At 45.9% G+C, this 22123-nt stretch overlaps 11 protein-coding genes across 11 annotated transcripts; 6 read left to right on the top strand and 5 right to left on the bottom strand.

Annotated features, from left to right (window-relative positions):
* Positions 1–266: 266 nt before the first annotated feature.
* On the bottom strand, positions 267–497 carry SJAG_02983 (hypothetical protein; the record flags this gene model as incomplete). Its single annotated transcript, XM_002174118.1, has 2 exons — positions 267–353; positions 405–497. The coding sequence occupies 2 exons, from the start codon at positions 495–497 to the stop codon at positions 267–269; spliced, it is 180 nt and encodes a 59-aa protein (XP_002174154.1).
* Positions 498–1003: 506 nt separating this feature from the next.
* SJAG_02984 (phosphoglycerate mutase family protein) lies at positions 1004–1639 on the top strand (the record flags this gene model as incomplete). Its single annotated transcript, XM_002174119.1, has 1 exon — positions 1004–1639. One exon carries the CDS (start codon positions 1004–1006, stop codon positions 1637–1639), a length of 636 nt encoding a protein of 211 aa, XP_002174155.1.
* Positions 1640–1956: 317 nt separating this feature from the next.
* Positions 1957–3522, top strand: SJAG_02985 (acetyl-CoA hydrolase; the record flags this gene model as incomplete). The annotated part of the gene is made up of 1 exon (XM_002174120.1): positions 1957–3522. One exon carries the CDS (start codon positions 1957–1959, stop codon positions 3520–3522), a length of 1566 nt encoding a protein of 521 aa, XP_002174156.1.
* A 197-nt stretch (positions 3523–3719) lies between these two features.
* SJAG_02986 (amino acid permease) lies at positions 3720–5336 on the bottom strand (the record flags this gene model as incomplete). Its single annotated transcript, XM_002174121.1, has 1 exon — positions 3720–5336. One exon carries the CDS (start codon positions 5334–5336, stop codon positions 3720–3722), a length of 1617 nt encoding a protein of 538 aa, XP_002174157.1.
* A 1434-nt stretch (positions 5337–6770) lies between these two features.
* SJAG_02987 (hypothetical protein) lies at positions 6771–9398 on the bottom strand (the record flags this gene model as incomplete). Its single annotated transcript, XM_002174122.1, has 1 exon — positions 6771–9398. The coding sequence occupies one exon, from the start codon at positions 9396–9398 to the stop codon at positions 6771–6773; it is 2628 nt and encodes an 875-aa protein (XP_002174158.1).
* Positions 9399–11342: 1944 nt separating this feature from the next.
* Positions 11343–12831, top strand: SJAG_02988 (hypothetical protein). Its single transcript, XM_002174123.2, has one exon. The coding sequence runs from the start codon at positions 11597–11599 to the stop codon at positions 12311–12313; it is 717 nt and encodes a 238-aa protein (XP_002174159.1). The 5' UTR covers positions 11343–11596; the 3' UTR covers positions 12314–12831.
* SJAG_02989 (cytoskeletal signaling protein) lies at positions 12764–14404 on the top strand. Its single transcript, XM_002174124.2, has one exon. The coding sequence runs from the start codon at positions 12857–12859 to the stop codon at positions 14276–14278; it is 1422 nt and encodes a 473-aa protein (XP_002174160.1). The 5' UTR covers positions 12764–12856; the 3' UTR covers positions 14279–14404.
* On the top strand, positions 14349–18404 carry SJAG_02990 (KAT5 family histone acetyltransferase Mst1). The gene has a single exon (XM_002174125.2). The coding sequence runs from the start codon at positions 14579–14581 to the stop codon at positions 15971–15973; it is 1395 nt and encodes a 464-aa protein (XP_002174161.1). The 5' UTR covers positions 14349–14578; the 3' UTR covers positions 15974–18404.
* SJAG_02991 (ATP-dependent RNA helicase Rpm2) lies at positions 16065–18342 on the bottom strand. Its single transcript, XM_002174126.2, has one exon. The coding sequence runs from the start codon at positions 18145–18147 to the stop codon at positions 16156–16158; it is 1992 nt and encodes a 663-aa protein (XP_002174162.1). The 5' UTR covers positions 18148–18342; the 3' UTR covers positions 16065–16155.
* Positions 18405–18604: 200 nt separating the features above from the next.
* Positions 18605–22070, top strand: SJAG_02992 (19S proteasome regulatory subunit Rpn10). The gene is made up of 4 exons (XM_002174127.2): positions 18605–18707; positions 18759–18905; positions 18981–19310; positions 19384–22070. The coding sequence occupies exons 1-4, from the start codon at positions 18682–18684 to the stop codon at positions 19673–19675; spliced, it is 795 nt and encodes a 264-aa protein (XP_002174163.2). The 5' UTR covers positions 18605–18681; the 3' UTR covers positions 19676–22070.
* SJAG_02993 (ribonuclease H70) lies at positions 19928–21841 on the bottom strand (the record flags this gene model as incomplete). Its single annotated transcript, XM_002174128.1, has 1 exon — positions 19928–21841. One exon carries the CDS (start codon positions 21839–21841, stop codon positions 19928–19930), a length of 1914 nt encoding a protein of 637 aa, XP_002174164.1.
* Positions 22071–22123: the final 53 nt, after the last annotated feature.

The raw sequence follows: 22123 nt of genomic DNA on the forward strand, positions 1-22123 counted from the left end.
GCGAATGGCCGGAGCAAAAGGGGTGTGAGCGGGCAGAGGAGAGGGGCGGAAGGGGTGGTGATCAGGGATAAGGGTGATGGTTTACGAATGAAAACGGATCAACTTGGATCAACGAAAACTCTAATTGTCATTAAGTTCATAAAAAAAAACGGGATATTTAATGGTAGAGATGATCTGCACGAATGAAGAAAACTGATTGGGGTTACGAGCCGGAACTGCCGTTTAAAACCTTTTTCCCGTGTACCGAAAACCAAACAGAACTCTTTCTAATGGGCCTGAGTGCCGGTCTGGGCTTCTTGGGTTTGAGCCTCGGGGGCTGCTGGCGGCAAGTTGGGGTGTTCATGGTAACCAGTCTGAGGAAGTTAGTTAGTAAGCGCACGTGGAACCTTAAAACCTATTCGAACCTTTTCCAACCAATCATAAAGGACACTGCCGACATGCTTGAGTTTCTGGCCAAATGTCTTGTGGTCGTCGTGAGTATTGTCTTGACTAGTCATGATGGATGAGGCTTCTAATGATGTCGTGTGTATGTTTTATGTTATTGAGGAATTGACAAGATTAGCAGGGTTTATATAGCAAAAAGGGTATGAATCTTTCTGGTGACGTAGACAATAACACTCGCTTTCCGTTTCCGTCTTCGGCAATTCATCGAAGCTTTACCGAAGTCAAAATGTCCCTCAATGCCGAGATTCCCTACGTCGTCCACAAACCTTAATTCAGATTCGGCAACTGTTGCCGAAAATGCGGAGACGAACTGCCGAATGTGGAGTACAGCATCATCATCACTTAATGTCAACCCAGCCCATTACGCACTTCCCTGGCGAATGAATGACGCCAACTGTAGCACAACTTGACGTTTTGACATAAATACAAGAGTACGTCGTACAGTTTCCATCAAAACTTTTTTTCGGAAATCCCTAAAGCTTTCTTTCTGTGGCACACAACTGCTGTCACTTCGCACCCCCACTTATCATTGCCCCACTACTACCCCACTGTTCCCCACATGAAGCGAGTTTACCTGGTCCGGCATGGAGAGGCCTACCATAATTTGGGGGACCCGCTCGACAATGCCGATATGCATGACCCCATCCTGACTAAGACCGGTATTCAGCAGTGCGAGGGTCTGAGAAAAAAGCTTGCCGACGCGAAGTTGCCGTTTGACATAATCGTCTCGTCGCCCTTCCGTCGGGCCCTGCAAACGGTAGAGCTAGCGTTAACCGAGTATCTTCAAGGCGACAACCGCCTGCCTCACGTAGTAGTCTCTCCACTCTTTGAAGAGTTCGGAGACCTCCCATGCGACCATGGGAGCCTCGTCTACGAACTCGAACGGCAGTTTCCCGCCTTCAACTTTGAACAATGCAACGACGGGATCTTTCCAGAAAAACAAGATCTGTATGCTTCCACTCCGGACATGTTGAAAAGACGGTGTCAAATTGCGAAGCGATTTTTGGATTCATTGCCGTATGACCGTATTCTCGTCGTTACACATGCAACCTTGCTTCGTTTCCTTCTAAGTGATCTCAACTCATCTGAGGCCCCGGTTGCCACACCGCGAAACCATTTTCAAAACTGTGAACTTAAGGCTTTTGACTTGAAGAAACTCGCGAACGGAGACTGTGTATTTGAAACAGTCGCTTAAACAGCGAATTAATAAATTTTGCGATTAAGGTTTTCCCGCGATGCGATATTTTTTGTCGGCTTATTTTTGATTTGTTCGCTTAGATCGCAACTTACTGAAGGAAAACGCGCCCTGCTACGCATTCTTCCCACCCGCAACACACGCTCCAGAAGGAAAATTAACGTTTCAGGATTATTTGGAACCTTTTTTGAGAGGACTTTTGAAGGTATTTTTGAAGCTTAGTGCGTATTTCTATTTTTTTTTTGCGAGTTTTATTTATTCCGCTGTGTCTTATTGCATGTCTATTATAGCCACACGTAACAACAGCTTGGTTGGAAATGACAACTCAACTCTTGTCTCGCATTGCTTGTAAATCTTTGCTTCCGAAGGTTGTCGCACAACCTGAACAACTCCTGCCAACCTTGCTGAAAAGTAAGAGTATCGGATGGTCTGGCTTCACCGGAGTAACATATCCCATTCGTGCCTTGCAGCCGTTGCTGGATTATGCTGAACAAAACCGATTGCCACAAGTAGACCACAAATATGACCTGTTTGTTTGTGCTTCCGGTGGAACGATTACCGAATCTAAAATGGCAGAATTAGGACTGATTTCAAGCCGTGTGCCTTATCAAGTTAGCAAGTCTGTGAGCAAGAAAATTAATTCGGGAGAAATTGCATTCACAGACACACACCTGGGTATGTTTCCACAGGAGATGCAGTACAATCATTATCGACGAATGAATAATGGTCGCATTGATACCGTTGTTGTCGAAGCCTCGGCTATTAAGGAAGATGGTAGCATTGTTCCTGGAGCGTCCATTTGCGTAACACCAGAGCTTGTTCAGCTGGCCGACAAAGTAATCATTGAAGTCAATACGCAGATTCCCAGCTTCGAAGGCTTCCACGATGTAGTTACGCTGCCACTCCCGCCGCACAGAACGCCTTTACGCGTTTCAAGTCCTTCTGATCGCATTGGGCAAACTTCGATTCCTTGTCCCCTCTCCAAGGTTGCCGGTATCATTGAAGGCTCCAGCGGTTTATTTATTAGTGCGAATGCTAAAGGCGATGCGGCAACCAAAGCCATCGCCGGATGGATTGTCGAGTTTCTTGAACATGAAGTCCAAATGGGGCGCTTACCGGAAGCGCTTCTTCCCCTCCAGTCAGGAATTGGTAAAATAGCCAACTCCGTTATTGAAGGACTCGACCAGTCCAACTTTAAGAACGTTTCTGTGTGGACCGAGGTGCTACAGGATGGGTTTTTACCTTTGTTTGACTCGAACAAAATTAGTGTTGCCTCTTCCACGTCCATCAGATTGTCAACTGAGGGTTTTGAACACTTTTTCAACAACTGGGACTTTTACAAGTCTCGGATCATTCTTCGGCAACAATCCATTACTAATAGTCCTGAGATTATACGCCGTCTGGGTTGTATTTCTCTTAACACGCCTTTGGAGCTGGATATTTATGGTCATGCAAACAGCACATGTGTCAATGGCAGTAGAATGCTGAATGGATTGGGTGGTTCAGGCGACTTTTTGAGAAATGCAAAGCTGTCAATTATGCATACTATGTCCACAAGACCAACAAAATCTGATCCTTTGGGCATTTCGTGCATTGTACCTCGTGTGACACATGTCGATCACACGGAACATGACATGGACATATTTGTTACCGAACAAGGTTTAGCTGACTTGCGTGGATTGTCACCAAAAGAACGTTCAATTGAGATAATACGCAAGTGCGCACATCCTGCCTACCAACCAATCTTGTTCGACTACTTCCAACAAGCTGAACAGAAGTGTCTCAAACGAGGATGTGCTCACGAGCCTCACATGCTTGACAAAATCTTTAAGATGCACGAACACTTGGAGACTGACGGGACGATGAGAATTCAAAAGTGGTAGGTATCAACCAACCGCATGTTTAGCTCTTAAAAAGCCATTCATGTTTACGAGACATAAATTTTTCCATATTGAACATCTATTGTAATCCTTTAAGTAATCCTTAAACAAAAACTACCCGGTTTCCAATAACATAAACGAACAAAACATAAGCAACCAATTTCTAATAGCAGAAAAAAAAAGAACGTATTTTGGCGTACTTAAACGGTGCGCATTCGCTCAAAAACGGCGGTCAACCATTTGTCCCTTGGAACAAATATCCAGCAGAGAAAAGCGAAAATGGTAACAGAACCAAAAATCACACAGGAGTAGTTGAAGTTTTTTCCCGTTACCGGGTACGCATAGGGAGAGACATTGATGGCGAAAGCGAAAATGTTATAAATGATAGCACAAAATTGAAAGGGTTTTGAGAAAATGCCGACCGACCAGCGAGCAGCAGGCATTTCTGGGTTAAGGTTAAGCAAACGGCAAATATTAATGAGAGCGTAAATAGCGAAACCGGGCGTTACACCACCGGAAATAAGAGAAGAAAATGCCATGTTGCTTGGAAGAATGGAGCAAAGAATAAGTGATGCAATGATATAGATGGCTGTAATAGCATTGCGAGGCAGACCGTCCTTGCTAACCTTGCTAATCCAACCTGAGAAGGGCAAGACTCCATCACGAGCAATAGCAAACACCAGTCTACTAGAAGCGACAATGCCGATTGATGTGTTGAAGATCATTTCAATGATAATCCACACGTTCATAAACACATGAGCCTTTCTTCCCAGTGCTAAAGCATACATGTTGACGAACGGTTGCGTGCTAGACTCGTTGTACAAAGTCTGTTCCAACATATCATCAGGGGGGATGCAAAAGAGAAACATGATGACACAACCGAACGCAAGCACTGCAGTGCTGACGGTGGACCAAAACAAACCATGAGCTGCTGACTTGGAAGCGTGTCGGGTTTCTTCGGCGACATGACCTGATGCGTCAATGCCACAGAGGACACCGGTGCTTGCAAAATACGCAAGACACCACTTCCATGCATGCGGAACAATATGTTGTTTTGCAGCATCCAGATACTCGGCAGGATAACGGATAGCCGTAAAAACAAATTTTGCATCCCTAAAGCCATAGGACCTCGACACGCTAATAGGAAGCCATATAAAGTTCAGCAAAACATCAACAATAATGAAAAAAAATGCTATGCGGAACACCCAGCGATAATTTTTCGGCGATAATTGGTTGAGAATAATGCAGATGAGTAAAAGCGCTTCGGCCACTATCCACTGCACCGCTCGAAAATGAACGTCGTTAACGTCGGTTTTGTAGGAACCTCCGAACACATTCACTTCGGCAAAAATATAACCCGTAATAGCTTGGGAGTTTGATGCTGCGAATGTAGTCCAACCTGTCGCCGACCACCAGGCAACGAGGAAAGCAGCCAACATACCAAACTTTGGGCCAGCAGCTTTCGCTGCCCAAAAGTACACAGATCCAGCAGCCGGCAAAGCGGAACACACTTCTGCCAGGGTTGCAGCAGTCATGCTGGCAAACACAGACGATACGAGAAATGCGATCCAGTAAGCAGCAGGACCCGCAAAGTGTACGCCCATCGTAAAGGTCATACGTACAGTATTGATGTTGTCGAGCGCAGCAAACTGTGCACAGAAATTGTCAAACCAATCGAACTGTCTGTGTAAAATGGGTTCATAGTTCAATTCCTTCAGTAATTTAACATCTTCATCAATAATGACTTCCTCTTTATTACCTTTTGAAGAGGAAGAAGACGAACAAGGACGCGACACGTCCGTAGCTGCGTGGGGCATGAATGCTTGTCAACTTTTTTTAGCAGAAACGCGACTTAATGAAACGAAACGTTAATGTGGTCTTGATTAACACAAACACGCTGAGAGGACCAAACGGATTTAAGGTTAGTTGATAGGGTCTGTTAGAACGGGAGAGGGAATAAGTGGGCAAAAATGTGTTTGGGTCTGCGTAAGTGTGCGTATCACAATCTCGCAAACAACAATTCTCTTCGATCAAACTCTCTCCCTAGGTCGGGAGTCCCTGCGCGTAATATAGTTTGTTAATGTGGGATACAACCAAAGATATTATCAGAAAACATCTTTATGTTTTATTAGTTTCCATCTGTGCGAAATTGCATTTGGGTTTTCAAACACATCAGGCATGTTCCCAACGATGGCTGGGAACATCCGCATTGAACGAGGTTTTACTTGACGAATTCGAGGCGTTATTCCTGAATTGAAATGGTTTTTCCATGTAGAGGGAATAGTGCTATAGGTTGAAAATAAGCCAGGATCGCTTAAACGTTTAGGCCTCGCTTGAAGCAGCCAAACATTGCTGCCGCGCAGTTGAGAGAGAAATAGCAACGTCTTTAATTGCACTTCGAGTTTGATAGTAATCAGGAAGGGATTTGTTGGATTAGTCCAGTTCAGTCGCTGTAATCATCGTAGAATTGCAATTGTAAACCCAACTTTAGTAATTATCGAATACAATCCAGTTCATTGAAGATAAAAAGACAAGACGTAATTCAAGCAGATGCAAAACGCTAACCTTGACAGGAGATCATGTCTGACGATTCGATGAAACCACGAGAGCGGCATAGCAAACAACAATCAATCAGCGGGTCTCTGATTCATGCCGAAAATAGAGTGAATTACGGGTTTGTCGTTATCGATACGGTCCCGTGAAGACTAAGACAAGGTTTACATTTACCCGTTTTGACGCTCGGTAAAGCATCTCATGTGGTAGACCTTATATTTAAGAAATTGTGTCCCTTTCGCAAATTCGGTTTCTTTAGGTTTAGATTTGGTGTTAAAGTCTGCGTTAGTTTGTTCTTTGACAAGTTTGAGTTGAAAAAGGTAAAATCCATAAGTTTAATGTTGAACCCTCATTAAGTAATTTGACACCTAGGCACAAGCTTCGTGAGAAACAAGAAGACATCATCAATTTGTATTAGAAAAATATGTAAGACAATTCCAAGAAAAGCTATCGTGTCCAAAGTCATCCAAAAACAGGAACACGAAGCAGCCGCCATCCGATAGCGATATCGGAAACGTCTCAGACATTATCTTGAACGACAAGCAACTGTGAAACTTGTAATGTTTCGTATCCAAATATCCCTCCGTTAAAACGTTCATTTCAAAAATATCTCAGTCATTAACATTAAAACGAGGCCAAAACTGAAATTAACAAAAAGCTATCACCAATTGTACAGCTTCTGGGACTCAGTAACAGAATTAAAGAACAATGTTTCTGGGAGAAGGAGCAGCACGCTTGTGAGCAGGAGCTGACAATTTGCCGCTTACATTCTCACCTTCACCAGCCGCAGAGGATGTTCCATTCGTGTAGCTAGTGGGGATAACAACCGAGGAAGACGAGACCGAAGAGGCGGGAGCACTAGTAATAGCGGCAGAGCTCTCAGAGACGGAGCTAACAGAGGCGCTAGAGACGGGAGCGCTGCTCAGGGAAACGCTAGAGGAGACAGAACTCACGGGTGCAACAGAAGCGGAGCTAACAGGAACAGAGCTGTTGGCGGAGGAGCTGGAGACAGGAGCACTAGTGAAGACGACAGAGCTAACGGAGGAGCTAGAAACAGCGGAGCTGACGGGAGCACTAGAGGCAGAGCTCACAGAAACAGAGCTGTTAGCGGCGGCGCTGGAGACAGGAACGCTGGTGGGGACGACAGAGCTCACAGATGCAGAGGAAGGAGCACCAGTGGAGATGGCGGAGCTCACTGGAACGGAGCTGTTAGCAGCAACGCTGGAAACAGGGGCACTAGTGGAGACGGCAGAGCTAACAGCGGAGCTCACAGGAACGGAGCTGTTGGCAACGGCGCTGGAGAGGGGTGCGCTAGTGGGAATGACAGAACTGACAGAGACAGAGCTGTTGGCTGCAACACTGCTCACGGAGACGCTAGCAGAAGCGACGGAACTGACGGGAACGGAGCTGTTGGCAGCAGCGCTGGAGACAGGAACGCTGACAGAGGTCACTGGAACAGTTCTGTTGACGTAGACACTGGAGGCAGAGCTAGTAGGAGCACTCACAGAGGAGCTAACGGGGACAGAGCTGTTGGCAGCAACGCTTGAAACGGAAGCACTGCTAACAGAAGCGCTAGGAGCGACTGAGGTCACTGGAACAGTTCTGTTGACATAGACACTGGAGACGGAGCTAGCAGGAGCACTCACAGAGGAGCTCACAGAAACAGAGCTGTTAGCAGCGGCACTAGAGACAGGGACACTGGACGCGATGACAGAGCTGTTGGCGGCAATGCTGCTAGCGGGTGCGCTCGTGGCGGAGGTGACGGGAACAGTTCTGTTGACGTACACGCTAGAGACAGCGGTGCTTACAGGGATAGAACTCAAAGAAGCGGAGCTGTTAGCGTGGGCGCTGGAAACGAGAGCACTCGTAACGGCGACAGAGCTGTTGGAAGCAACGCTGCTGACGGGAGCACTAGCGGAAGCAGAGGTAACTGGGACAGTGCCGTTCACGTAAGCAGTGGAAACAGGGGCACTGGTAGCGGAGCTCACAGGGGCGGTGCTGTTGGCGAGAACGCTGGAGACGGGGGCACTAGTGGCAGCGCTAGTAACAGCGACAGAGCTGTTGGCAGGAGCACTGGAAGCAGGGACACTGGTAGCCTTGGCGGAAGTCACGGGGAGAGTGCTGTTGGCATAGGCGCTGGAAGCGACAGAGCCCGAGACAGAAGTGGCGGGAGCAGTGCTGTTGACAGCGGCGCTCGAGGCAGGGATGCTGCTCACAGAAACGCCGGTAGCACGAACAGAGCTAGTGACGGTAGTGCCATTCACGGGGACACTGCTAACGACAGTGGAAGCAATGGCAGTAGAGTTACCGTTCACGGGGACAGTGCTAGCAGAGCGGGCAACAGTGCTGGTGACGGTAGAATTACCGTTCACAGGCACGGAGCCAGCAGAGCTAGTGACAGTGCTGTTGGGGAAGAAGAATCCAGAGGTAACGGTGGTACCGGTTTGAGTGCTACTACTAACGGGAATGGTAATTGTCTCGGTAGAAGGCTTGCCGGTTGTGACAACGACGGTCACGATACCAGTCTTGGTAACGGTGATAACGGAGCCAGAGACAGTCTCGACAACGGTAGAGGGAGCGAGAGTAGTCGTGTAGGTAGTGTAAGGAATTGTTTCGGTCAAGGTAACAACCTCGGTGCTGCCGCCCTCAACAACAGTGACGGTAGAGATGCCCTCCGTGCAAGTAGGGCAGACTGGAGTGGTCACTGTGCTGACAGAAGGAGCCTTTGTGACAACGGTGACTGTACCGGAGATGGTGAGAGTAACGGTCTCGACGGGGTAAGTCGTTGTGTAGGTGGTCAAAGGACGAGTGAGCGTCTCAGTGATGACGCTCGTGCTGTCGCCCTCAGTAACAGTCTCGGTGACGGTGAAGACCGAGCATGTAGGGCAAACCTCGGTGACAGTAGTGGAGGAGGCAGGAATAGTGACAGTGGTCACGGACTCGGAGACCGACTCAGTAACAGTCTCTGCAGGGACGGACGAGACGAACGTAGTAGCAGGAAGAGTGAAAGTGACGGCGCTGTAGCTCGTCTTGCCACCGACAACGTTGGTCACAGTCTTGGTAACCGTCGTGAATGCATGATCGTTAGAGGCAGCGGAAGTGGGTTGGGTTTGAGCAGTAGCGGTAGAAGTGAAACTAGCACCAGGAGCTTCGCACTGGTCGTAGACCGTCTCCGTCAGAGTGACAGTTTGAGCAGCATGGTAAGTCTCGGTCACCGTGCAGCTTGGGGCATCAGCACGCTTGTCCAACTGAGCATGAGGGAATGCGAAGGCGGGAGCTGCAGAAGCTCCCAAAAGAAAAAGAAGCTTTCCAGCGGAGAAAAGCATTTAGCGGTAGGTTTTCGTAGGCTTACGATTTACCAAGACACTTGTTTTTGGGGAATTCGTCCAGGCGGACAGGATATAATGCGATGATGGGTAACTGCAGGATCAATCGAGTATTAAGTAGGAGAAGGAAAACCTACACCCTTCGAATCGATAGGAAGCTGTGACTGGGGAGGAGTGCGAGGCAAAAGGGACAAAAGTCTGAAAAGGAGCCGAAAGTGCTGGGTATTGGGAAACAGTGGTCAAGAAAATGAACTCTTGCCGATACTATTCCGCTGCCAAATCAATTCACAGGACAAGGAAACCGGCCGAACGGCTGGATTTAAGCAATTTCGTTCGGGAGTCCGGCATGCGTGAGAATGTACGAAACTAAAATCGAAATTAAGTGATACAGCCTGTTGTTTACACATGATGTAGGGGAAACTGGTCACTTCGTTTCTGAGCCGTCACCGAATCATGCATACCAGCGACGGCGCCTGCGACAATTCTGCTCAGCCTCGGCTTTGGACCAAAAAAACAAGTGGCAGTTTCCATAGAGATGATCCCGTCCAAAACGAACTCACACAAACATACATAACAAGTGGACATTCACGGCTCAGCACAGTTCAATTGCACGCGTCCTCGAGCCGTAATTGCTCCGCGTTGTTTGTTGTTTGACGCGTCGTGTATCTAAACGCGTTTTCCCAGACGCATCTCTAGTCGCGTACGCGTCAGCACGTGCGCGGTTACAGTCCACTCTACTGGCTGTTGAAACATAGTCCCTAGCTGTCATGACCAATGACGTAGCCGAATGATGTTATGGTTGCAGTGTGCAGAACAAGACAGTTTGCAGTGTCTTCTTTGTCGCAGCTTGAACGGGACAAAGTCTAGACTCTTCCGGCCCTGCATGAGGTCGTCATTGAGGCTTGGCAGTCAAAATCCCGTCGGGGCACTGCCTCTAGCGTCGACTGCGACCGGCAGCTGCTGCCGTCTCCCGTATGCAATCCCGCGGAATTACCGTGTGCGGGATGAGCATGTGAGGAGGCACACAAACAGGCATGAGGCGAAGTCTCCCTGAACCTCACTACAGCTCAGTAAATAGGGTTCGTCACGTTCCTTCTCGTGACGCTTTAGAGACACATCCAGGGCCACTCAAGGGCCGGTTCAGGACAGCATGGGTATAATTGTGACATCACATCTGTAAACCACACAAAAGGCTCGCTCATCTTCTCATTTTATCGTTTCCATGGCTGAAGTGGGTAGGGCACGTTTGGAGCAGCGTTGAGGCAACTGGAATCGGGAGCGAGAATGCTCTTCTTATACCTGCTGCACCGCCCCTTAACTAAAGCAACAAAGGAATATGACCGTAATTCCAGATCCACCGTTGGTCTCCGTGGCAGGGGAGCACCGAACGACTTTAACTTAGAATTAGTCACTTTTGCTCCTGATAGAGTTTAATTGAAAGTTCCACTTGTTTTCATTGGCTGCGGTAAATGCATAAGGCTCCTTTTCGGGCGGCCCATCGTCCTAATGCACGCTAGGTATTGGCGAAGAGCAGGGGATGGCCAAGTGCGTCATGTCCGAGCTCAGGGGGTGAAAAGCTTACCGAGGCCTTTTGTTCTCATGTGGGCGTGGGGAACTGAGGGAATTGCGCGTGATGAAGCGAGAATGAGGCAGTGTGGAGTGGTGGTGAGAGCTGACCTGCATTGGGTCTTTTCCGCGAGTTGAGTGGAAAGTCGCTGCAAACGTGGCTGTTTTGTGTGCTTTTTCTGGCAGGCAATCGCTGGATTTCTTCTCCATGGGGTTCTTCTGTCTGGTTGCGCGGGTCCAACGTCGCCAATGGAAGCTCTGCATGATGTAATATATCCAATGAAAAAGGCTGCGACTTAGCTGGCTGGCAACGTAAGATCTACGTATATATCCACGAATCATAGACACGTAAGCAAATTAGACTTTTAATGCGAACCATTTTCATTGGCCAACGAAGTCGCAGCGTCGCGTACTTTGAAGTGATGTAAAGGTGGCATTCAGCAGTTGCAGGAAGGATTGTAATAGTCAGCTACTACGTTGGGTACGTTTTTATTGTGAAACAAAATACAGGATAATCGTTTTGTGATGTAAATGAGCAGCAAAATGGTATTTAAGCCTGCAATTGGTTGCAATCTACAACTTACAGTGTTAGTGTACTATAGCCTCCCTCTGCCCCTTCCATCCCTAAGACTATGCACGGAAAAAAGGTTTTGCTTGTCGCCAGTAGCGTCTACGTCCCCTTCTACCCTGATGGGAAGAAGACTGGCGTCCATTTCTCGGAACTGCTGGAGCCATACAAGGTGTTCCGGGAAAATGGATTCGCCGTTGACTTTACATCGCCCAATGGCAGTTGTCAGTTCGATGAATCCTCAGTGGACGAGTCGTCGCTCCCTGAGAATGAAAAGAAAATTCTTCACGATAAGCAGGACGAGTTTTGGAAGGACTTGAAACGCATGATTCCTGCGGCGAATGTTGATCCTGCGGACTACTGCTTGATGTTTGTGGCCGGTGGTCATGCAGCCATGTTTGATCTGCCAACCGCTGTCGACCTGCATGCTGTTGCCGCTCAAATTTACAAGAATGGTGGTGTCATTGCTGCGGTGTGTCACGGACCAGTGATGCTTCCATTCGTACAGGACTTGAAGAGCAAGGGCGAAGTCTCAATCGTCAAAGGCAAACACGTCACCGCCTTCAGTAAGCAGGGAGAACAGGCCATGGGTGTTATGAACCAGATGAAGCAGCACCACTTCCGCACGCTGAACGAGGTCTTCAACAGCGCCGGCGCAAACTTTATCGACCCTCCCGATCCTATGGGCGAATTTGTCCAAAGCGACTGTCGCGTTGTTACGGGTGTGAATCCTGCCAGCGCCATTGCGACAGCCAAAACCGCTGTCCAAGCACTCTCATAGGCCATCATTCTGCTGACTCTGTTCCACGTGTAAAAACACGCGGCAGCACGTGGGGGAGAAGTACTGGAAACAGCCCCCGCAACTCACCGGCCCTGCGTAATTTTTTAAACTGGCTAACTGAGCTTACTGACTGTCGATCACATAGTGATCTGCGGTTATTTAAGTTTGGGGTCGACGTCGATCATGGACTCGGATTTTCCGCTCCACTGGCGTTCATGGGCCGATGATTTGCGCCGGTACTTTTTCGTTCCATAGAGCCGCAGAACGTGATGATGAATGAATGAAATGAAAGACGATAGAACGATAAAAATTTGCGTTATCCTGTTTTTTTTTCATAAAGAACTGGTGTAGCCTGGGAATCATTTCCTGTCGCGTCCTACGTCACGCACAATTTAAACTGACTCGGAACGCCAAAACGTTCGTGTCCTCTCCAATCCACACAAACGCACACGAAACAACCCTAAAACAAAAATATCCAGTATTATTGAGGCACTTTTCCGGATATTCTTGCTGTAACGTAAATTCTAAAGCTTTTTTTTGCTTATGGACAAAAAATTGGTTCCGTCAGCTGAAGCGCAGGCTCCTGTTCCTGAAACAGATGCCTACTCAAGCTTGTGTAACTCTCTCGGCAGACGTTTCGACAGCTGGAGACGACTGGTGGAAGATTTGATTGCTTTTTTTAAGCAGCTGGAGGTCATTGTGAAGAACAGTTCTCGTGATTACAACAAACTTAGCCGTACAATTGTGATTCCCTTCCGTGACGCGAACGTTTTCGATGAACATGGCGTCCAGGACGTGTTTACGTCGCTTCGTGACCAAACAGCCACTATTGCAGCAGATAATGACCAACTGGCTGTTCAAATTCCCGGTAGCATCACAAAAGTATTGGAGTTGCTGCGTGATGACTTGAAGGAACACTGCAAAAAAATCACTACGGACGGCGGACGCGGTGTGAAAACCGTAGAAAAGCATCGCACCGAGACTCAGCGTTTGCTTACACAGCTTGATCGTACCCTTTTGCCATGGCGTGGAGAGCAACCTCCAGTTGTTGGCCGCAACAACGATCCTTTTATCGTTGATCGGCTTGTTTGCAACAGCTTGCACCGTCAGGTCGCGGAGGAAAACAACCATGCTCATGTATTGGTTGGATTGCAAGAGCTGTCGTACAGATTTGAGATCAACATGGTGAACAAGATCAAAGAATGCATTGTGCAGTTCGAACAGCTTATGGCTGCACATTTGAACAAGACTATACTTCATATCCAAGACATCCGCCAGATTTCCGATGCCTTGCCGTCCACCATGGAATGGGAGCAGTACATGAACAACGAGCCCGATTTCATCAAGGGCGACATTGTGCCCCGTAACGCTGACTCTATCGTGTACCCTGGTAAAAACGACCAGCCTACTGTGCCTATCATTAAGGGCCAATTAGTTCGCAAGACGAAGATTCTCAAAAAGAAGCAAGCCGGTTTCTATGCATTCACTCATTCAGGCTACTTGTATGAGTTTAAGAGTGCCGATCCCCTTACAGATCCGGAGCCCGAGTTTGCTCTTTACATTCCCGACTGTTTAATCGGCAGACCTTCTGACAAGAAGGCCAAGTTTAAAATTACGGGAAAAGATGCAACCAAGAGACTTTTCTCTACTCGTTATGAATACACTTTCAGCGCAGCTAATCACGCTGATATCATGAAGTGGTGGGAGGCTCTTAACGCAAACAACCCCGATATCCTCCAGCGGTTGCCTCCAGATGTTCCTTCGGCGAGTGACGACGACGACGACGATGATGATGCCTACTCTTTCTCTCCCACTGCCGCCACGCATTCTCGTCAAGCTTCTGTCAACCGACAAGCTTCTTTGAATCGACAAGGCACCATTCCAAGTGCAGCCGCTGCCCCTTCCGCTCCTCCTGTCCCCGACCGCCCCATGTACTCGAGTGAGGGCAATGCCTGGGCTTCGTAAGTTAGCAACTGCCACAAATTGTTTAAGTGAGGTCAGTTGTTTTTTATCTTTTAAATATTTATCTCTATAGGAAATGACGGTTCGAAGAATATGAAGAGCAATTAGATGTTTAATCCTTTCTTGCAAGTTGTTCACGACTTTGTTTATCTAAGCGAAACTTAAAATTTTGCGACATGTTAAAAAATGTCTAAATCCAGGTGATCATTCTATTAACTTTAATATTTGCACCACCAAAAATACTCCTCCAAAAAAATAAAAGGAGGAAGACGTGGAACACCGTACTCAAAAGACGTGAATTGCATGGCTAAAGCGGGTTCGAAAGCTGACGCCGGAGGAACCCATACGTCCGGCACTCCTCACTCTGGTCAGATCACTTTCAAGTCTAAAGTTTTTGCGTTCAAGGATGGGGAATATCGAAAGGCAGAAGTGTTGATGATACAAAAAAAACATAATCAGCTGTATTATTACGTTCATTACAATGATTATAATAAACGTTTGGATGAATGGATATCCTTAGAAGCTATTGATTTGTCTCGTGGCATCGAATATCCACCGCCAGAAAAACCCAAAAAAGTTTCTGGAAAAGCTGGCTCTTCGAAGGCGCCTAAGGCAAACAAGAAACGGCGATTGTCCACTTCAACTTCGGTAAGCGTTGTTTCGACCACACACACGCCATCTGAGACGGCGACTCCCGGTGAAAGTGACAGGACATCGACTCCAGGCACTGAATCTCTGCCGTTACTAGCCGAGTCGCACGAGCCGACACCCTCAAAGGAAGAAGAGTTTGAACGCCTGCGATTCAGCGGGTCTATGGTGCAAAACCCACACGAGGTTGCGCGTGTTAGAAACATAAACAAAATTCAACTGGGTGATTTTGAAATTGAGCCCTGGTATTTTTCTCCCTATCCTAAAGAATTCACCGAATGTGATCTTATATACATTTGTGAATTTTGTTATAGCTACTTTGGTTCCGAGCATCAGTTTACAAGGCATCGCAAGAAATGCACCCTTCGGCACCCTCCGGGGAACGAAATTTACCGAGACGAAAACGTCTCTTTTTTTGAAATTGATGGTCGCAAGCAGCGGACATGGTGCCGCAATGTGTGTCTTTTATCCAAGCTTTTTTTGGACCATAAAATGCTTTATTACGATGTGGATCCGTTCCTGTTTTATTGCATGTGCGAGCGTGACGAATACGGTTTCCACATGGTCGGTTATTTTTCCAAAGAGAAGGAATCTGCGGAAAATTACAATGTTGCGTGTATCTTAACACTTCCACAATATCAGCGTCATGGTTATGGCAAATTGCTTATTCAGTTTTCTTATGAACTCACAAAACGTGAACACAAGCATGGTTCGCCAGAGAAACCGTTGTCTGATCTGGGCTTAATTAGTTATCGAGCGTATTGGTCAGAACAAATTGTCACTCTGGTAATGACAATGAAGGCATCGGAAACGACAATTGATGAGTTGGCAAACAAAACTGCCATGACCACAAATGATGTACTACACACATTGCAAGCGCTAGATATGTTAAAGTACTACAAGGGGCAATTCATTATTTGTATATCTGAAGGTATTGAACTTCAGTACGAACGTTATCGGACCAAAAAAAGAAAGCACATCAAGCCTGAACTGCTTGCAGATTGGCAGCCACCCGTTTTCCATCCATCTCAATTACGTTTTGGTTGGTAGGTTTTGTGTCAACAAAAAAATAAAAGAAAGGATCAGATTCATTTTTACTTTCTTTTTCTTCATCCTTTGTTCTTCCCTCCATTCCTCCTAATTAAAATTTAATATTACCATTATGAAGCATTTCATATAGCAGGTCTGTTACAAGGATTACTTAAAAAGTTTTTATTTATTTTATTAGAAAATTAATGAGAAAAACTATTGAGCTTTTTAAGAAGAATCTTCTTAATGTCAATGGCTGCTTCTGTTTGAAACATGCATGGAAACCGCAAACTTATCCAAAAGTAAGCGTCTAATTTTTTGTACAAAAGTTCTATTTGTTGGAGAAAGTCGGATTGGTTCTTATACTTGTGATTCAGGACATCCAAATTAAAATGCTCAAAATCGTTAAGTTGGACGGGAGTACAGAGAGATAGTTTTTCTCCAATTTCATAGACAAACTCTTTCATGGTAGGCCATCGTAAAGGAATCGGAATATTTGTTAGCAAAAGTCGTTCTCTAATCGTTAAAGTTTCAATGGGCTTTAAAATCTCAAGAATGGGAAGTTGTGATTTAATAAGACAATGAAAGAAGCATGGTGGAATATTACTCAGCAAAATCATTTTTCGAAAAAGGAATGAATAGGGTATATCTTGTGGACACGTTAAAAAATATTCGCACCAAATGTCATCGGGAAACATAAATCCAGCTTGCTTCAACATTCTGATAGGCTGGCTAAGAGCTCGTTTGAGTATAGGCATTTGATAGTCATACAGGCAAGTAACTTCGCCAGCGGACTGTTTTTCATCCTGGTTATTTGAGGCCTTGTAACGGCCTGCTCTGCCCGCAATCTGTTTAATTAAAGGAACAGGTATATCTTCAAAACTTGACCCCGTAAACTTTGCGAGCGACGTGAAAACGACACGCTGGATACTCAAGTTAAGACCCATGCCAACGGCATCCGAGGCAAGTAAGACGTTGGCTGGTATCTTGGGATCATTGAAATCCGTAGCTTGCTGTTTACGAATTTCCAAAGGAAGAGAGCCATAAACAACACAGCACTTCTTGTTGTGGAACTCTTCCAAAGTGTTCTTGGCTTCAAAGATCGCACGACGTGAGAAGGCGACAACGCAATCACCGTCTTTGACGTTGCCCAAGTCGCCGTTCAAACTCGTTTTGCTGACTCTGAGTGCGTTTAACCGTTCATATCGATGAACTTCCACTTCATCGAGCGTTTTTTCAGCAAGTTTTTTAATTAGTTCAACTGCACTTTCTTCTCCGCAAAGGTGAATCTCTTTCGCTCGTAAGCCTAGAACACACTGGGTCCATGCCCACCCTCTATTTTCGTCAGAGATAAGCTGTATCTCATCAATGACTGCGACATCATATTGTTGGTGAAGGTCTGCCATTTCAACGGTGCATGCTAATAATTGAGGATTCTCATAATCAGCTTTAACTTCTTCACCCGTTACAAGGTTACACTTGATTCCTTCTGCATTCATTCGTATATAAATTTCAGAAGCAAGAAGACGTAGCGGACCAGCGAATATGCCCTTTTTACAAGTTTTCAACTTATTGATCGCATTGTGTGTTTTGCCGCTGTTCGTAGGACCGACATGCATAATGAACTTCCGCCTCATGGAACGTGCAGGAGGATACAAATCGTGTGGCCACTCAACATCTAATAGCTTTCTCAAATCTTTTTCAAGCGGCTCAAACATAAGCGTGTGACTAACAAAGTTCTGAAACTCAAGTTTTAAGCGCTCTGCGAACGAACTGTGTAAACGAGTGTCTTTCGTGACATTCTCTACTGATGGTTTCCAGTGTATTCGTTGAGTACTTTGCAATATCTTAGATTGTAAATCGGTGAAGTATGGATCGTATTGCTTCGGAACATGAACACATCCAGAGTAGAATTCGTCGAACAGTGCCAGCTGTGTGTTTCGAGGAACATTTTTTGGAAATTTTGTTTCTTTCAGTATACTGTGTTTCTTCTCTAAGAATCTTTTTGTAGCAAGCGACCAAAGTTGGTTTTGAGCGGCTTCACGAGAGCGACGAGACGTAGTACTTGGTTTGCGTCCTCGTGAATGGGCGAACGACCGAAAGAAGCTGTGTACATAGTAGTTTTTCGTTCGAAAGCAGTGACCTGTCACAGAACCGTGAAGGTGAAGGCTTCTCCGTAAGGATGCAAACAGCATTATGTGTATTATTTAGCTGTATGCTAATTATTACTAAGAGGAATTACAAGTAGCATCAACGACGACATGGGAAGAGAAAGAGAGAAGAGAAGTCTTGGGTTAATAAAACAGAATACGGTTTAAAAAAGGGGAGCATAAGTAAAGTCGTTGGACAATAAATTACGAATTTTAAAATGAGCTATTACAGAGTTCAGTAATTATCTGTTATTACAATTTGCCTTAAACAAAGAATTTAATATTCAAAAAATACACAAAAAAAAAAAAAAAAAAAAAAAAAAGAGAGAGAGAAGGAAAACATTCAGACCCTCAAAAATAGCTACCGCACACTTACAACGGGCCTGCATAACGAATTCATCATTCACTGCTGCTCCAATTTCGTTAAACCACCTTAATCATCACTATATTGTATAACGCACTACACGACAGTTTAAGGCACACCTTAATCCACCTTCACACCCAGCGGATTCTGTCTTCTTCCCTTCTTCCACGAAACATCAAGAACTCGCCTTTTTCTTTAAAAAAGAACCGTTCAACATGGTGCTGGAAGCTACAATGATAGTGTACGGTGAAATCTGTCTCGAATGAGCTTTTGAACGCTAACAAACGATTAGTATTGACAATTCAGAATGGATGATTAATGGAGATTACATCCCTACGCGTTTTGAGGCTCAAAAGGACGCGATGCACCTCATTTTTAACCAAAAGATCAACGATAATCCAGAGAACATGTGTGGTTTAATGACAATTGGCGACAATAGGTGCGTGTTTTGTGTGCACGATAGTAAACAATTCGTCGCAATCCGGTCGGGATATCCTACTAATGCAGTGCATAGTCCGCAAGTCTTGTGTACACTTACTCGCGATTATGGAAAACTTCTTTCAGCCATTCACGATCTTCCAGTTCGTGGTGAAGCAAAACTGATGACTGGTATTCAAATTGCTCAATTGGCTTTAAAGCACCGTGAAAACAAAACCCAACGCCAGCGCATAGTCGTATTTTTGGGCTCTCCTGTTGACAGTGACGAGAAAAACATGAAGCGTTTAGCAAAGAAGCTGAAAAAGAACAATGTCGCTGTGGACATTGTTCACTTTGGCGAACTTAGCCAAGAAAACACAGACAAACTCTCACAATTTATCGAGACTGTAAACTCGAATGACAACAGGTATGTGACAAGCCTTTGTTTTTGACATACTCTTTTACTTATGTGTTCTTGTAAACTAACTTTTTTTTACTAGCCATTTGGTTACAATTCCCCAGTCAGACCGACTGTTATCAGATATGGTGAACGAGTCTCCCATAGGACAAGGAGTTGCTGCCTCCAACAGTCAATTCGAGTTTGGAGTGGATCCTACTCTTGATCCTGAACTTGCCTTGGCCTTGGAACTTTCCATGGCAGAAGAACGTGCTCGTCAAGACAATCAGAACCGTGATACTGGCGCCAATCCCAGCACTGCTGCTACTACTACTACTACTACCACACAAGAAAAGCCCAGTAGCAGCAACGCTGACGAAAAGATGAAAGAGTAAAGAGAGTGCTTGTATTGTGTTTACGACTTGCCACAGCTCCTAAAAATACCAAACTGCCATGTTCTAGTCTAAGCCGTAATATTCCACGACAATGATAAACAGTTACGAATGATAGCATGAACAAGAACCATTCTCGGTCCTCTTTTTTTTTTTAAAGACTTAATCCCAAAAATACATAAAAACAGAAATGTGTAAATGTGATGAAGGTAATACACAGCGGGTAAAATGAGACCGAACTAAACCCTAGAACTCCTACTTTAAGGCAATGAATGAAACACCATTCCGTGCACTCTCAACGGCAGCTTGCAATTGACTTTCCTCTTTGTCTGTCCATTGCACAGAACACTCGTCCCATTTCTTCGTTTGAAACTCTTTCCGAAATTGCATACGCATAGAGTTCAACCGCGACATCTCAACCGGATTGCCTGTGCCCGAGTAGGCTATAAGAACAGTGTTTTTCGGTAAAGAATCATAGAGTAAACGCATTCTACGGTTCAGATCTTGCATGGCTTGATTCGTAGAATTGGGTATATGACTTTCAGCGGGAGACAGCGTCTCGGAAGAGTTCGACTCAGAATCTGCTGGCGCTCCGTTTGTTGTTTTATTGCCGGCAGGGGTAGACCATTCAGCTGCAAACTCAAGTTCACGGAGTCGAGACCAAACAAAATGATGATTATCGGCTAGCGTGATCGTAGCATTTATCACTTCATCATCCGTATTGCATGCGACTGTAGCATTCGTATACTTGCCATGCCAATAGTCAGGAGTACCATAGTCAGCGACAGCACTCAACCTCGACACTGGAGACTGACGTTGTAGACGAGTAAAAACAGACTCCACGTCTTGGTTGTATAAACCAAATGCGGGTCCACGTTGCATCTTGAGTTTTAGCAAGTCAATACACGCGAGTGCATCTTCAGCAGAGTCGTGTCCCACAACTCCCGTCTTTTGAATTTCACGCTTCAGCCATTTTTGGGTCAACCACTTCAAGGACGGCTTGGACGGAGGACCTCGTGTGTGTTGGTAAATGTGCGATGTGTCAATGATGTATGGATGCACAAAGTGAAGACTGTTAAGATCGGAATTTAGACTATGTCCAAGAAGAATGGTATTTGCATCAACCATGCGCAACAGTTTTTGTTGAACATCGGCCAGACGCGTTGTAACGTTGCGTAATTTTTCCTCTGTGATACCCGAAAACTGGGTAACGTAATCAATGATGGGTGCCTCGGGCATTACCAATTCATCGTAAACAACCCTGTGCTGCATGTCAACCAGCGTTACACGAGCAAGCTCAGAACCGACCTCTGTTTTGACCATTTCGCAATCCAGACCAAGTATTTGAGGCTTTGTGGGCAGCTCAGTATCAAAACCGACATGAGACGCAACCCATCCTTCAGGCAACGCTGTTGACCCAGGACAAGTAGGGTGCAGGGGATAGTCGTCGGCCAACATGGCTTCCAAAGGCATCAAGTAGTTCAACGGAGAATGGGATACAGCAGCACTGCGGGCAGCCTTGTCCCGCCGTTCCTTCTCATGTTTAGGAAGGGGCGACTGGAGAAATGCGTTGATAGGCGAATGAACACGGAAACGGTCACCGGGCGAACGAGTTGGCCATACACGTTCAAAGATGCTAACAAAATCCGATAATTCAGAAGGACAGCAACCATTGAGCATTTTGGGCAACAAAAACGAAGACTTGTCCGAACGTTTCGGAGCAAAACCAAATAAAGAAGGTTCAAGACCAGGAATTAAGACGGTGACAACACGCTCGACGAGATGTTTGTTTCGTACGAGAATCCACGAAGGAGATGGTCCATCAGCGATACACCAGAACAGCAATTCCTGCAAATCCGCAATTTTAAGAGGTTTTTGAAGACAGTTTTCCGTCGTCACTAAATGCGGCACCACAGGCTCTCCATTCACCGTTTTGTTCTTCTTTGATTTTTTCTTCTTTTTTTTCTTCGGTTCTAAATTATTTTTCTCCGTTACAGACTCAACGGAAACAGCCGCCGAGGTGGAATTGCTCGTACTTTGTTCTGCGGAATTGTTTTCCAACTTTCGCTTTTTACTGACGGAATTGCTTCCGTCGGCGGTTTGTACAGCATCTACGGGATGCTTAGCCTCCGCAGACCCGTTACCAGTTTCGTTAACAAGCCTGGCCATTTTCCTTAAACTTGGCAAACCACAGGTTTTCAGCGAGGGTCCCTGGTGGATATCCGCGGAAGGGCCGACATGATCTAGGATGCTGCCGCGGCGGGGACGGTTTTGGTGGTAGTGTTGGTGTTGGTAGTATTGGTGTGGGAGGTACTAAGGGTAGTGCTTGGTGTCCGTAGAGCAGGAGAATCAAGGACGGCTGAATGTGAATTTGTTAGTAACAACGGGTTGACGACAGTTGTAACCAAATGCTTCTCGAAGACGACTTTTGAAAAAGCATCTGGAGCTCGT

This window comes from Schizosaccharomyces japonicus (genome assembly GCF_000149845.2).
Source record: "Schizosaccharomyces japonicus yFS275 unplaced genomic scaffold supercont5.2, whole genome shotgun sequence".
Taxonomy (NCBI): Eukaryota; Fungi; Ascomycota; class Schizosaccharomycetes; order Schizosaccharomycetales; family Schizosaccharomycetaceae; genus Schizosaccharomyces; species Schizosaccharomyces japonicus.